This window comes from Sphaerodactylus townsendi, linkage group LG03 (genome assembly GCF_021028975.2).
Source record: "Sphaerodactylus townsendi isolate TG3544 linkage group LG03, MPM_Stown_v2.3, whole genome shotgun sequence".
In the NCBI taxonomy this organism is placed as follows: domain Eukaryota; kingdom Metazoa; phylum Chordata; class Lepidosauria; order Squamata; family Sphaerodactylidae; genus Sphaerodactylus; species Sphaerodactylus townsendi.
In genome coordinates, this window is record NC_059427.1 from 37,004,131 (window position 1) to 37,019,462 (window position 15,332).

General features: G+C 40.5%; 1 protein-coding gene across 1 annotated transcript in view; it reads left to right on the forward strand.

Annotated features, from left to right (window-relative positions):
* Window positions 1-306: 306 nt before the first annotated feature.
* PPP4R2 (protein phosphatase 4 regulatory subunit 2) overlaps window positions 307-15,332 on the forward strand; it is a 43,876-nt gene continuing 28,850 nt past the window's right edge. The window contains exons 1-2 of the mRNA XM_048490346.1: window positions 307-536; window positions 1,312-1,393. Coding sequence (XP_048346303.1) covers window positions 503-536; window positions 1,312-1,393 — 116 coding nt within the window. The 5' untranslated portion in view covers window positions 307-502. The remainder of the gene's footprint in view (window positions 537-1,311; window positions 1,394-15,332) is intronic.

Genomic DNA, 15,332 nt, shown 5'->3' on the forward strand with positions numbered 1-15,332 from the left:
CTGCTCAGTCGCAGCGTGACTCAATTGGGAGTGGGCGGAGGCCAACCCCGCCCCGCTTCAGAGCGCCGCCGCCGCTCCTCCCGCCCTCTTCTCACGGTGAAAGAGAGAGGACTGGCGGCGGATCAGTCGCAGCGTGACTCACTCGGGAGTAGGCGGAGCACAACCCCACCCCGCTCCGCCCTCTCGCCTCTTCTCAGACTCTCTTGGCGTCATCGACGATGGCCACGCCCCTCGGCTCCCCTCCGAGAGCGCGCCCCCGCCGCGGCGGGAAGAGCTCGAGCGCGTTGGGCCGCGCGTGCGAGCGTGCGTCGGGAGCGTGCACGGCGGCGGCTCGGGCGCCATGTTGGAAGGTCGCTGAGCCCGGCCGCCAGGGATCCCGTTCCTCTCTGTTTCCCGCTCCCTTTTCGGTGTTGGAGGCTGAGCCGCCGTCGTTGCCTGTTTCCCTCGAGGGCCTGGGAGGCAGGAGGAGGGGGGAGGCAGCAGCGGTGGTCGCGGGCGGACCATGGACGTCGAGAGGCTGCAGGAGGCGCTGAAAGGTGGAGGCTCTAGGCTGTTTGGCGGGGCTGGGGTTACTCCGAGGTCAGAGAGAGGGAGGCCGCCCGCCTCGGTGGGGTGAGGAGATGAGGAAGAGGAGGAGAGGAGCCTGGCCTCCTTGGTCTGTGGGAGCCCCCCCGCCAGATGCTCTAGGGATCCCTCCTGTGTGGAAAAGAGATTTCTCTGTTTCCTGGGGGGGAGGGGCGAAATTATCTGTCCGGGGGTGAGTAAGGTTGGGGCAAGGGACACCATTTCTCTTCTCCCTTCTCTCTCAACCCTTGAACAGTTGGAGGCTCTGTATTTTGTACATCAGAGTACCTATGATGCTTAGAGATCAGGGCACCTTAGTTGGTGCCCCCCTGGGCCTTTTATCTGCCTTCCATACCATCTATCGCTCACCTTTCTTAAAGAGTTCCTTCTCATTCCTTTCTTAAAATGTTCCTCCTCCAGGTCAATATCGCCTGCATTTCCCCTGGCTCTGTGTTCTCTTTTAACTCATTCTCTTGTCTATTTCCTGTTACTCCCCCTTCTACATAACACTCCTCCTCCACCTGGAGTGGCTACAGTTTTATCTGGCTGTCCAGCCTGAGGCTGGTAGTGGCATTGTAGAAACCAGCTTTGAAGAAGGCATTCCATTGATTATTTGGTGGTCTGTAGAGGCCTGGTGTGCCTGTGTGTCATTCATACATCGAAAGCGGGGTAATGGAGAGGTGCTGTGAAAAAACAGGGTTTTAACATAAAATAAGTACTTTAAATAATTTTATTCCTTCTTTGCAGATTTTGAAAAGAGGGGGAAGAAGGAAGTGTGTCCACTACTGGATCAGTTTCTTTCTCATGTTGCCAAGACTGGAGAGACAATGTGAGTGGTTTTTTATTGTGTTTTATTAAGTGTTCTCCTTGACAGTGTTTTTCAAACTTTTCTGTTTTATGTATTGTCATTTCTTGCTGATTTAAGGCTGCTGAACTGGAGCACCTTCCCTATGAGGAGGGGCTGCAGCGTTTGGGACTCTTTAGTTTGGAGAGGAGACGTCTGAGGGAAGATATGATTGAAGTCTATAAAATTATGCATGGGCTAGAAAATGTTGACAGAGAGAAATTTTTCTCTCTCACACACAATACTAGAACCAGGGGGCATTCATTGAAAATACTGGGGGAAAGAATTAGGACTAATAAAAGGAAACACTTCTTCACGCAACATGTGATTGGTGTTTGGAATATGCTGCCACAGGAGGTGGTGATGGCCACTAACCTGGATAGCTTTAAAAGGGGCTTGGACAGATTTATGGAGGAGAAGTCGATTTATGGCTACCAATCTTGATCCTCTTTGATCTGAGATTGCAAATGCCTTAACAGACCAGGTGATCGGGAGCAACAGCCGCAGAAGGCCATTGCTTTCACATCCTGCATGTGATCTCCCAAAGGCACCTGGTGGGCCACTGCGAGTAGCAGAGAGCTGGACTAGATGGACTTTGGTCTGATCCAGCTGGCATGTTCTTATGTTCTTATGAACTTACACTTGGTTTATAAATGTATTTTGGTGGGAAGGGAGGGTAATTACAATTCTTTGTAGTGTTGCTAACCAACCCCTGCTAAAGTCAGAACAAGATTTTTCCTTTTGGGATTTCTGAACTGTTGGTCTCTGGCCTAAGCTGAACCTGAAAAAAAATGCTTATATTGCATTAACTTTTCAGAGTTGTGACTTTGTGGTGTATATACTTTTTATAGTGCTACAATGGGCTAACTGTTAGTTAGTTTTGATTCCCAGCATATCATAGTTTGTTAGTTTTGATTCCCAGCGTAGCACAGTCCCCAACTTAGTTTTTACAGACAGTTAATCATAACTTAATGACATGATGGATAGCCTTTTATTACAAAAGTAAATTTTGGTGATATATAAATAATAGTAATATACATAAAGTTGTTTAATGTATAAGGAAGTTTTCCTCTAATAAACAGCAGTTGGAATAACTCAGTGCACCTTTTGCTTGAGATTCCTGCTCCAAAATCATGCTTAGAAGTTCCATTGTGACTCTTGCTAGTAACCTTTTTGTCCAGCTTACATATGAGGAACTAATGCTGAGAGTTAACCTACCCTTGGTAAAGCTTTATTTTCATTCCCCTCCCTTCCACACCACTATCCCCTCATTACAACAGAATCAGACAACAATATCTCAGCCCATGAGATACCTACAACTGGCCCTGAAATATGCTTTTTAAAAAAAAGATGAAATAACTTCTAAGTGGGAAGATAGTTCTGTATTTTGTTGTTTTATTATTATTGAACATTGGGTGCTACTTATGTGCCTCAGCTGCAAGGTTTCCTTCAAGTCTGACCAACCAACGATTTTGTAGGTCAGTACTCTTTATCTTCATGGCTAACTGTGTGTCTGAAAAGGTACTGAAATGCCAAATGCTTACTCTTTCAACATTTCACTAGGTCTCTTTCCTTCATCTAACACTATGTTGTGGAAAGTTTTATGGCTGGTATTAACTATCTGTTGTGAGTTTTCCAGGCTGTGTGGCAGTGGTCTGGTAGTTTTTGCCACACAGCCTGGAAAACCCACAACAGCCAGTCATCTAACACTCTCCCACATCACTAGACTTTTGTGGTTTTTTGTTCTGATGAGTCTTTTCATATGACAGCAAGACGTGTTTGCTCACACTTTCTCCCATTTGTTGTGGATATTTGGCATGTCTGTGTAAAGAAATGGTGGGCATGAATTTGGTCTGCTGCTTCTTGGTCAGTAGACAGTGGTGGAGTACTGCAGATCAGAATTCAGTTAGTTATAATGTGCACAAGAGGAGACGTAAACAGGAGCCTGACCAACCTCACAGACCTTCATTCTCTCCTGTTGTGCCATTTCTGCTTCTTGGTTCCACTACTTTTGCATGAGAAAACAGTTAGCTGTGTTGAATTGTGAAGGTGTACTGGTCTTTACGTCTCTGCTTGAATTTCTAGATCTTCTGACTGTAATGCTTCATTATTTAGTGGGAAAGGTCTGTAGCATGCACTACTAGTGAGGAATAATTTTCTGGCTACCTTTATAATAGGGGCAGTACGCTTGTGGGTTAGAGGAACATCGGTGTTCTTTGTTTCTTTGAGAGTTTACAGTTAACTTCTGTTCACTGTGTGACTGCCTTTTTTAGGAAGAACTGAAGTTCTGAAATTAGCTTGTTGAATCAAATTATTGAGCATGGCAAGGATAACACTTTGTCTTTTGTAGTGTATTATAAAACTAAACGACTAATATGATGTCTTTATTCATTTAAAATACATGTTTGTCACTTGAACCAGTTTTAATATTTGCCTGCTAGAGTTAAAAAAGATGACAGAGGATCAGTTTAACTTGATATTGACAGTAACACACATAATACCTTACAACAAATGTAGATGAATATTTTCAGTATTTAATTCTTACTTTCTTTTACTACCAAAATAAATCCTGTTTGGTTTTGTTTGGTGTTTATTTTTTAGGTAAGTCTAAACTGATAGGGTCCTCTGCTTTCCATCCAGTTGCAGAGTTCTTTGTCTGTAATGAAGGCAGTCCTCCAGTACACAGCACATTCCTCTGATGCTAGCTGCTTTCTGCTCTGCTGGTCTTGCAAGAGCAGAAAATGCTTAGTGCTGGACGAATGTATTTCGTAATAGAAGACAGCACTGTAGAAGCAAGGTATAGGATCTAAGCTTCTGTTATATATTTCCCAGTAAAATGTTACAGCAATGTTTTCAGGGGCATTGTAAATATATTTTTATAGATATTTGTGTCATAGTGAATTTGATTTAAATCAGATTGATTTAAGTCATGATTTAAATCACCAGTAAGATTTGGTTTAAATCATGGCTTTCTACATAAAGATATTCTTGCTGGTATAATCTCAATATTTACAACTGGATGAATCTTTCATTCTTGGGATAATAACTCTTTGCATTAGTTTTACAGATGTATCAAAAGTATTGTTATCGTTATACTATTAGAAATACATAGATAGTGATGAAATTATAGCGAGCTGAATTATATCCATTTTCATGTGGGCGACCCTTTTTTTCACACCCATGGGTAGAAGAACTTCATTAAAATATTCCCCAACTGGATGTCTTTTGTGGCCTTCTGCCATTATGTCATTTTTCTTCCAACCGATATGATAGACCTCAGACTATATATACAAAAATTTCAAGACTTGAGTATACAGCTCAAAAGGTTTCGTTTTTACTTTTCACCTTCCTCCTGACACTGACTGCTTCTTAAGCAGATATTTTCCCACTCCAAACAATTGTCTGTTCATTGAACTTTTTGAAACTCATCACAGTTTTTGAAACTCATAAGAGACAAGGGATTGAGTCCATGTACATAGATTTGCAAAGGAATGATAAGATTAAGGTCTTTTTTCTCAACTTTGTATGTTTATTATATAACATTTTTTTTGCTGTTAAGAAGAGCCATGTTATCTGCAGACACAAAATCACCATTTTGAGAACTGCAATATCAAGCAGGTGTGATAATGTCTTCTAGATCAGTGGTAGCGAACCTATGGCACAGGTGCCAGAGGTGGCACTCGGAGCTCTCTCTCTGGGCATGTGCAAACAAAGTGCCCCCCCACACAACTAGGCTGGCCTGGGCCGCTTGATTATTAGCATTAAACCTAAGACCTAGTTTTGGGGAAGCAGTGTAGGTAACCCTGTTAAGCACTGTTAAACCCCATTGATTTTCATGGGAAGATCTAAAGCGCGATCCTTTACCTGGGAGTAAGCTCGGTTGCTGGCAATGGGGCTTGCTTCTGAGTAAACCCTCCTAGGGTCGTGATTCACCTGTTGGAAGAGTTACACAGTTGTTTCAAAGCAAAGCCACTGACTACCACCAATCTTACTCCTGAGTAACGCGTACCTCGGAGCCAACCGTTTTTTCTAAACTAAAACCTCAGTATTCAGGTTAAATTGCCGTGTTGGCACTTTGCGATAAATAAGTGGGTTTTGAGTTGCAGTTGGGCACTCAGCCTCGAAAAGGTTTGCCATCGCTGTTCTAGATAGAAAAACTACCCAAAATAGCCTTCCAGAAACCTCTGGAAGAGCATGACATTGTGAATGGATTATTGGAATTCATTTAAATGTCAAAAGTTAAACATTTCATGAGTATACAGTCTCATGTTAGATAATTAATCCTTATTTCATGATGAATAACCATTTGATTAGAATGTATTTTAATCAGAAAACTTTCTGTAGATACATATTTCCTCAAAAAGCATTTAATTCAAACATTCTGATTTAAATTTTAAAATCCATTTTTAAAAAAATCATTGGTTTTTTAACCACCTTGATTAATCTGTAAAGTTAAACACTTGCTGAAAATTCTTATGGCTTTTTTTTTAGTTGGGTGTCTGCTAATGAGCTTTGCAATACTTTATTTAATGTATGGTCCTTAGCTTATATTTTACTATCAGAAAGAGCCATGTAAGTAGTATAGCTATTAGGAACACAAAGTCAACAATGATTCCTAAGCTCTCTGATAAATCCTCCCTTAAAGGCCAAAACTGTTGATGGGCAGATGTGTATCCCATATTCCATGTATCCCATATCCCATGCTCATTTCCATCCCTGAAAGCCCCTATACCTTCTCCCATTTTCCTGCTTCCTTTCCATCAGCCAAGTCAACTACATTTTCATTTGTTTTTTCTCCTTCCCCATGTCTGGCTGCCTCCCTGGAAAAACTGTAATCAGCCACTGTGGTCAGAGGTGCAGTGGTGAAACCATATATCCCCCTCTAACCACTGTTTTCTCTTCTCCTTCTCGCCTTCCACCAAAGAAACCTTTTATCTGCCTCCCATGTATGGCTGTACTTATTCATGTACTTCATGTATCACTTTTCTTCACAGCAGGGACCCAAAAGTTGTATTATTTTCCCATCCCCCATTTTACTCTCACAGCAATTCTATGAAATAATTTAGTTTCTCTGTGTGTTACTGGTCCAAAGCAGAGTGTGAGTTTCAATTAGGGCCTCCCTTAATCTACCCTGAAATATCATCACACTGAATTTCATGGGGTTGCTCTTGTTGAACAGTAGCAAAAATCCAGGCCTGTATAAGGCATGCAATTTGTGTGGCAAGTCACCTGTTGGTTGCAAATGGCCCTGATGAATCCTCCCTTAAAGGTCAAAACAGCTTGGAAAGGGCTCTGCCTATTACTAATAGAAAAATGCTTCAGTATGCCATGGTTGCCTAGCAATGGCCTACCAGGGTTTTAACCTTCCAATATATTTTTCCCTGAAAACCTGGGACTTTTCTGAGCTTGCTAGAAAGTTCTGTTCTATTTGTCCATGATCCTACTTTCCAGATTTAAGTATCCATGTTTGAGGCCGTATGTTGATATAGTATGTTTTCCTCCCAATCCTGAATACGTTTTCCTGGTCAATTGTCAGAAGTACAATGGAAATACGTTTAGGAGTGCAAGTTTAATTTGTGTGTTCTAAGAATCCTTTGGTTTAAAGCTTAATATATAAAAGTTCGTTGTTTAGAAAGTTTAATTGTGTGTTTGTTCTGGAGTGCTATATTCTGTAAACATAATTTGGTTGTAGTAGCATAAATACCATTGCTTTGTTTGCATGGCAAGCAGTACTGAATCATCCTGTTCTAATTCATAGAAGAATAAACTTACACGTGGTCTCTTTATTTTTAGAAAGAAGGATATGCATAGTATTAAGTGCATTTTCTGGTTCTCCTGGCTGATAGGCGCTCACGTAATGTGGTTGTCTGGGGCCCTGCAAGTAGTCTGATGAGGAGAGACTGCTGTGGAAGGGGCCTGGGAATGGGTTCTGCTTTTGCTAAAGTTGGGACTTTTCATTTCTGGTCGTGGAATGTTTTGTGACCTAATTCATGTTTGTATGGTATTGCTGTGTGTGATCATTTTAGTCTGAAGGTTGAGGCTCAAATACTTGAGTGGTGCCCCATTAAAAACCCCCGCACCCTTTCAGGTACAGAACTGAGCATCAAGTAAAAGCCTAGGTTACAGCCTCCCACCCTAGCGTTTCTGTACCACTTGTGGGGTATTTCTCCTGTCAAGGGATAGAAGTTCTTGTCCGCAGTATGAAGTGCACAGGTTTATTTAAAATGCTTCTAATCGACCTTTCTGTTAATAAAGCATAAAACTAGTTCAAATTGTAAACATTCATTTAGTAGCAAGTATTAAAACAGAACAAATACAGTTTCTGAGGCTGGCATTCCAAAGGCAGGACTTATTATAGTAAAAGATGTGCGTCCAGTTGATATGGGTACACCTCAAAAGATGTGCATACTCAGAACAGGTCTCCAGTGATTATTTACAATGTACAGTCTAAGTGAAAACAGTGCTTTGAGCTTGTACAAAGACATTTAGGATCAGGGTCCTCACTTGCCTTACCTGAATGTTGAACTACATCTGCTGTATGTTGCTAATTGTGAGGATCTGAATCTGTAACACTCAATATCTCTAACTTGCTGCCCCGCCAAACAAAGAATAGCCACACCAGTCACACCACATCAGTGACATCAGCCACACCAGTCACACCACATCAGATTACAGGGGAACCACAAAACATACATAAATACTGTACATATCCTCCTTGTAATTCATGGAAATAGGTTCCATGAGTTACAGATTAGGAAACACAATTGTTCTGGCATCCTGGTAGAAATATGACAAAGCTTGAGACCAGGCTTGTTCATAAATATAGTTATTGTCTTATGCAAAGATTTCGCATACATAATGCTTTTGCGGTAACTTGAGTTAAATTGGTGCACTGTGTTCTGTTGGGAGAGAATTCTGATACAAGTCTTACCAAGAAAAACAAATTTAATAAACCCATCTTGGTTGTAAGTCTGCTAGAACACACAGAGGCAGATTCCTCAGATAGGTACCTTGTCAAACATTAAACGTTTTAAATCTTTTAATTGTTTTTACCTAATAAGAAAATGTAATGACACACTTAATTAGCTAATTAATCTCAGAAAATATTAGCTCCCTCTTCCCAGGCTAGCAGCCCACCCACTTGTACATTCACTTATAGAAGTCACTTATAGAACATTAATGACCAGAAAATCAGCACTGTTAGGTCTTCTTGATATTATTCTCATTAATCTATAAACCTGTGTTTATTGTGACTCAGAGAATGACCTTCCTTCCAAGAGATTCTTTGTTTAGATCTCACTGCAGCCACAAACTACATTACCTTAAGGCTTAGGCAAACTTCTTTTCTGACCAGTCCTCCAGTATAGAAATAAAATGTACCTTACCATATTGGGCTATTGCAGGAATTTTGTGTACTCACGCAGCATTTTGAATCCTGAAGATGATATGTAAATAAAAGCTAAGCATTTGTATGTCTTGCTAAATATCTCCCAAAAGCTGAAAAAGTTAATAAACAGACTTTAACTCCCCAGACTTATGAATGTATATTTTTGAATGCCTTCAACTTATCATTTTATATTTACCTAGCATTTTATGCTGCCCTTTGGAGTGAGAGAAGTACTCTGGGAGAGTGCAGGTGCACAGTCACAGGAAATACATTTTTTTCCAAAAGGAAAACCCAGAAGATTTGCAGGGGGGATTGCTCTATATGTATCACTGATATTTCTCTTAAATAAATTGGTTGTGAAAAATTCCCAAGCTGCTTTCTGGAGATTAAAGGGGCTGGTATTTAAGAGCATCTTCTGGGAAAGAAGGGGAAATGTTGGTATGGAATTCAACTGCTGAAGAAAAAAGATGAACATTGGTTGGATTTAAACCCTGACTGGCTGCCCCCCTTTGCAAAGGTTGGGGATGCCTATGGACATGGGGAGAACTCTCCCCATCTTCACAGGCACCCTGTTGGCTCCCCCCGCCTTGTAAAGCCAGGATCCCAGATATCCTAACGGGGGAGTGGGCTATGAAGTTCTCCCCATCTTCACTGGCTCCCCCCTCCCACTTCGTGAAGCCTTGATCCAGCTTTGCAAATCGGGGAAGGGGGTACTTATGGTTTGGTGACAACTCTCCCCTTCTTCATAAGCACCCTGCTGATTCCTCCCCCTATTTGCAAAGTTGGATCCTGGCTTTGCAAAGAGGGTGGAGCCAGTAGGGCCAGGCGGAAAAAAGGCAGGAGGAGTTGCCTCCCTCGGCGTGTTCTTTCCCACCAACAGCTTTCTATACCCTGTTGTATTTGTTGGTACAACAGGCTTTACTGCTAGTGTAGAAAATAATTATTTAACCTGGGTGTTTCAGTGTGCCCTTGTAACCAAGTTAGGAATTATAGAAGCTTGAATAAGTTTCAGATGTCATTCTAAATTACAGTACTTACTGCACAGAACAATTGCTGGTGGTCAAAGAATATACATTTTAAAGCCCTCTGTACATTAAAAATGTAAATCTTTTCATTTGTGTGTGTGTTCGTTGCTATGTAACTTGTATAGTGGAATACTAGTAAGTGTTAAATAAAAACCTCTCTTTGACATGTCTTCCTTTTCAAGATACTTCCACAAGTTTTCATGAAGTCCTAGTTCTTACCTAGTTTGCATGCCTGGACATGAAAATGAGTGAAGTTTTTCTCCAGTTACATTTCTCTTGTATCTTGTAATGTGAATGTTAGCTTGTAGTGACTATTCAGAGTAATTTTGTTCTTCATTCATGCTTCCTTATGCTTTTATTTTTTTATGTTTAATCTGTGCATGAACTTTATTCATGGAGCCTGACTCACCTACCTACCCCTCCTGGTGCAGTCAGAAATGCCCCCTGATATTCTGCTGTTGGGGGAAACCTCAAGGTGCATGATGGGGAGTTGGACTAAGCAAGAATAGACAGAACTCACCCCGCAGGGATCTTTTCAATGGGGATCCAAACTACCCTCATTAGCGTTCCATTTTCTCCTTCACCGTTTGGTCTTTTTTGGACTTGTGCTTTGTGATTAGATCTTGGAACTATGTAACAGAGTTATCACTATCCACATCTCTGGATAAATCACAATTCATATGCCAGCAGTGAGACTTTAACTCGCCTTCCTTACTTCGTGCAGCACTACTTCCCAACCTCATGCTCTGGCTGCCTTCCTGGCTTGCCACCCCTGAGGGAGGCATGCTCTGCATCCCGGTGCACTGCACATTGCTGGAGGCTCACTGCCCTAACTTTGGGCGGGGGGGAGGGAGGGGCGGCTGGTAGAATGTGCTCCCCCCACATGAGTTGTGGCTCAGTGAGCGGCAACTCACATGTACACCTTACAGGGAACATTGACCACTGTAGTCCAGAACATTGACCATAGTAGTCAGAAAAAGCAGCTGTACTTGTTTATTTTCTTCAAGTTTTGAAATAGCTTTTTTTTAAGTACTAAAATTCCTGAAATAGCATAGGTTGTAGTCTCAGACAAAATAGTGGTGTCATGCCTTGTGGGACTGAACAACTGTGCGTACTATTTGTTTATTGAAATGCATCAAACATAACTTAAAGCTGCCTGACAAACAAAAATTCAAATACCTCTGCTGCTTTGTTCTTCTCTGTTTAGTGTATGAGGGACTATGGCTATATGCTGCTGTGATGGAGTGCATCCTGAAAGCTTGAATGGATACTTGGTTCTTCTATTTCAGGGGTAGGGAACCTGCGGCTCTCCAGATGTTCAGGAACTACAATTCCCATCAGCCCCTACCAGCATGGCCAATTGGCCATGCTGACAGAGGCTGATGGGAATTGTAGTTCCTGAACATCTGGAGAGCCGCAGGTTCCCTACCCCTGTTCTATTTAATTCTTTTTTAAGTGAAACATTTGCCTGTCTTGAGCAGCTACTTTTAATAGCCAATTTTAGGCAGATTTTCATTTTGAATTGAATAAATTATATCCCTTTAAGCTGATGAACTGGTGCCAACTTCATTAATCAAATTTTCCTTGTTATCTGCTTGTTTGCAAACTAATTAAGATACTGTTCAGCAACACAGTTGCTTCTCCTGTCAGTGTTCTTTTTTCCCCCTGTGACAGCACTTCAGAAGTGGCTTGGAAGCAAAGAACTCTGGGATTCAATCACAGATGAAACAATACATCATTGTTAGAGCAAAGAGCAGTTTATCACATGCACTAGTTACACTTTAAAAGGAAATAAACTAGATGGCAGTATGGGTAAGTTCCAAATAAAATAAAGAACCTCGTTGAGGACGTCTGTGAAAATGTAATGTATTTATACCAACTTATGCATAACTTGTGTGTGTGTGTGTGTGTGTGAATAATAGAACAAAAATTCTCAAACACTCTGCTGTATCAGGCATTCCGAGAGAGCCATGCCTGTAACAGGAGGCTTTTGGTTACTGTGTGAGGAGCTTTTTCCCTTGGGATATGACTAGCTTGATAAAGAATTGCTCTATTGATAAAGAACTGCTCATCACTCCCTTACTTGAAATTTAGGCACTGAGGAGGAATCAGGATGGTTCGAAACCGCTTTGGTTACCCAGAAGACTGTTTGTCTAGTCTTTGTTTTGCTTATGTATTATTGATTTGATGTGCATGGATTCATTCTGTTAACAATATTGTTGCGTTGCTTGTAAAAGAAACTGAGCCATTTTGATTTTGTGTAGTGAACAGAATCACTGATATCTTGAAATTCATGTATGCGATGGATGAATGGTATGAAATTAGTAATTATTGTACAAATTGACCTATGTACAAATTGAGAATCGTTATATACAGACAAATGAGAGACTTGAGTGCAAATTGAGAATTTGTGTTCTGTTATTTATAGATGCATATTATTCATAAGTTGGTATAAATATGTATGCACATTACATTTTTCCTAGGCACCCTCAACATGTTCTTTATTTTATTTGACAAGTTACACTTTTGGCGTGATTAATTGTCAAAATGACCCTTTTGTGACACCAGAGATAATGATTGAAGGTGATATTTAGTTTTGTCATCTTGGGGACTCTGCAAGGAATTTAACAGTGCCAACGTAAAAGAGACTGCAATAAAAACAAAGAATAAAATGAGGGATTAGTTTAAAGAAGATGTTCAAGTGAAAGAGTGCCATAACAACCCCAGCTAATATTTTTAATGCAGAATGCATTTTTAATGCAGAATGACAAGCAAACTCAAATGATGTCTAATGGAACCCATCTTACTTACAGGAGCAATGGAGTAGGACCATTTTAAAAGTATGTATTTACCCTATAATGTCCTCATTGAATAGGTTACAATGCTAAACAGAGTATCTTTTAGTAAGATAATGTAGAAATCTTAAATGTGTCATTTTTGTCCTAGGGATAAATCTTGCCTCCTGTAAGCTGCAATGAAGGCAGCCATAGAAGTGCTGAAAGATTGCCCCTTTCTCTCTTGTGTTTCAGAGGTGATTGGGGTTAATCAGGAAACTGGAACAAGGGTAATTGAGAATTCAGTCTGACTAGAAAGGCTAGATTTGCAGAGTATTGGGACTTAAATATTTTCTGATTTAAATATAATGGCAGTTTCAGGAGTAGCTAGTGGAGCCTTTTGCTTTGGTCCTCAATTTACCTCTTTGTTCAATTAGACTTCACTGCTGTCTGTAATGCCAAAGTGAATGGGAAGCTTTCCTTGCACATCGATATCATAGCTTCACCAGAGACTTTAAAAACCAGGCTGTGACTTCAGTTTTGTTATAAAGCTAATCTTCCTAATGAATAGAAATATAAAGAAGAATTCTTTGATGCCAAATTAGTTTCTGTTGCTTTGGTTTTGGAGTGAACTCTTTAACACTTGCAATGGCAACCTTATTTTGTTTTTGTTTTTTTTAAAAGACTGGCCCTTCACTTTATTATAGTATTGGTATAGTTCCACTACTTCTCCAGAAGGAATGTAATGTAGTATTCTGAGAACATTTTTGTTTCTAATGTATCATTTTGTTTTTGCTGTATATTTTTCTGTTTTTGCTGCTATAGTACCAAAATGTCACAGATGATAACAAGGTGAAAGGCAAGAATCCACAGAGGTGGTGATCACTAGCAGCTGTTTGATTCAGGTTTGGTGGCCACCGCTTCTTTCCTCTCCCTGAATTCCAAGCATGAAAGGGGTGACTCTCCACTGCAATATTCATTGTTAGGAAATATTAGTAACACTATAATATATTTTGGGTGCTGTGTGGTTTCCGGGTTGTATGGCCGTGTTCTAGCAACATTCTCTCCTGACGTTTCGCCTGCATCTGTGGCTGGCATGATCCTCTGAAGATGCCAGCCACAGATGCAGGCGAAACGTCAGGAGAGAATGTTGCTAGAACACGGCCATACAGCCCGGAAACCACACAGCACCCAAGTGATTCCGGCCGTGAAAGCCTTCGACAATACTAAAATATATTAATGCCATAAATTAGTAATACTGGTTAGCATTTACCGTATATACTCGTGTATAAGACCGCCCTTCGGGGGTTGGGCGGTCTATTAAGTCTATAATAATAATAATAATAATAATAATAATAATAATAATAATAATAATAATAATAATAATAATAATAATAATAAGTCGAGTTTTTCAGCACATTTTTTGTGCTGAGAAAGCCCCCCATGACTTATACATGTCAGCTGTATTTTAAAAATACTTTAGGGTTTTTATTTTGTCAGCCTCCAGGGGGCGCAGTTTTTAGGCTAGCGGCACCAAAATTTCAGGATATCATCAGGTGACACTCCTGATGATACCTGCCAAGTTTGGTAAAGTTTGGTTCAGGGGGTCCAAAGTTATGGACCCGCAAAGGGGGTGCCCCATCCCCCATTGTTTCCAATGGGAGCTAATAGTAGATGGGGCTACCCTTTTGCAGGTCCATAACTTTGGACCCCCTGAACCAAACTTCACCAAACCTGGGTGGTATCATCAGGAGGGTCTCCTAAAGATACTCTGAAATGTTGGTACTACTAACATAAACATTCCTCCCCTGACAGGTTGTGTGAACGTCCCTTCTAACATGACACCTGCCATGTGCAATTTTAAAAATATGTACACTAAAAATAATGAACTATTCTTTTAAAAAGCAGGGTAGTTTTGAGTCACAGTAAACAGGCATGTTCATTCCAGTTTTTATTGTAAGATCCATTGTTTAAAATCCTTACTTACAAAAAGCTAAGGTTTTTGTACTTTTAAAGTTATTGTTGAGACCATATTGTTCTTGTTGACCCTCTTTTCCACTTACAGAGCTAGTTTACTGTTTTTCTTTGAAATAAATATTCAAAAACATTTAACCTACTGATGCCTCAATTAATGTAATTTTATTGGTATCTATTTTTATTTTTGAAATTTACCAGTAGCTGCTGCATTTCCCACTCTCGACTTATACGCGAGTCAATAAGTTTTCCCATTTTTTTGTGGTAAAATTAGGTGCCTTGACTTATATGCGGGTCGACTTATACATGAGTATATACGGTACGTAGCGTTTGTTCAATGACGTCATCTGGAGGGAAGGAGAGAGAGGTTGGCAAGTGCAAGGTGTTTTTCCCCTCACTTACAAGGAAAAACGTTCCCCATGCAAGAAAATGCAAAATGCGTGTTTTTCTAAGTGTAACATTAACTTAAGAGTTGAGAGGCCTTGAAGCAAGTTGGAAGCAGAGGATATGTCCACTCCCTATATCCCTCACAGTTCTCTTAAATAATAGTGGAATAGCAAGATTACTTGGTTCATTGTGTGTGCATCAAACATTGGGGTTTTATATGACTGCATGGACAAGGCCCATGTATTATGCACAATCTGGCCAAACTTGGGGATAACTCTGAAAAGCAAACGTGATACATAAAGAATTTGTGCTAATGATTCTTACATTAAAGTATAGCCCTTAGTTGCTGAATAAGCTACTGTACTGTTTTCCGTACA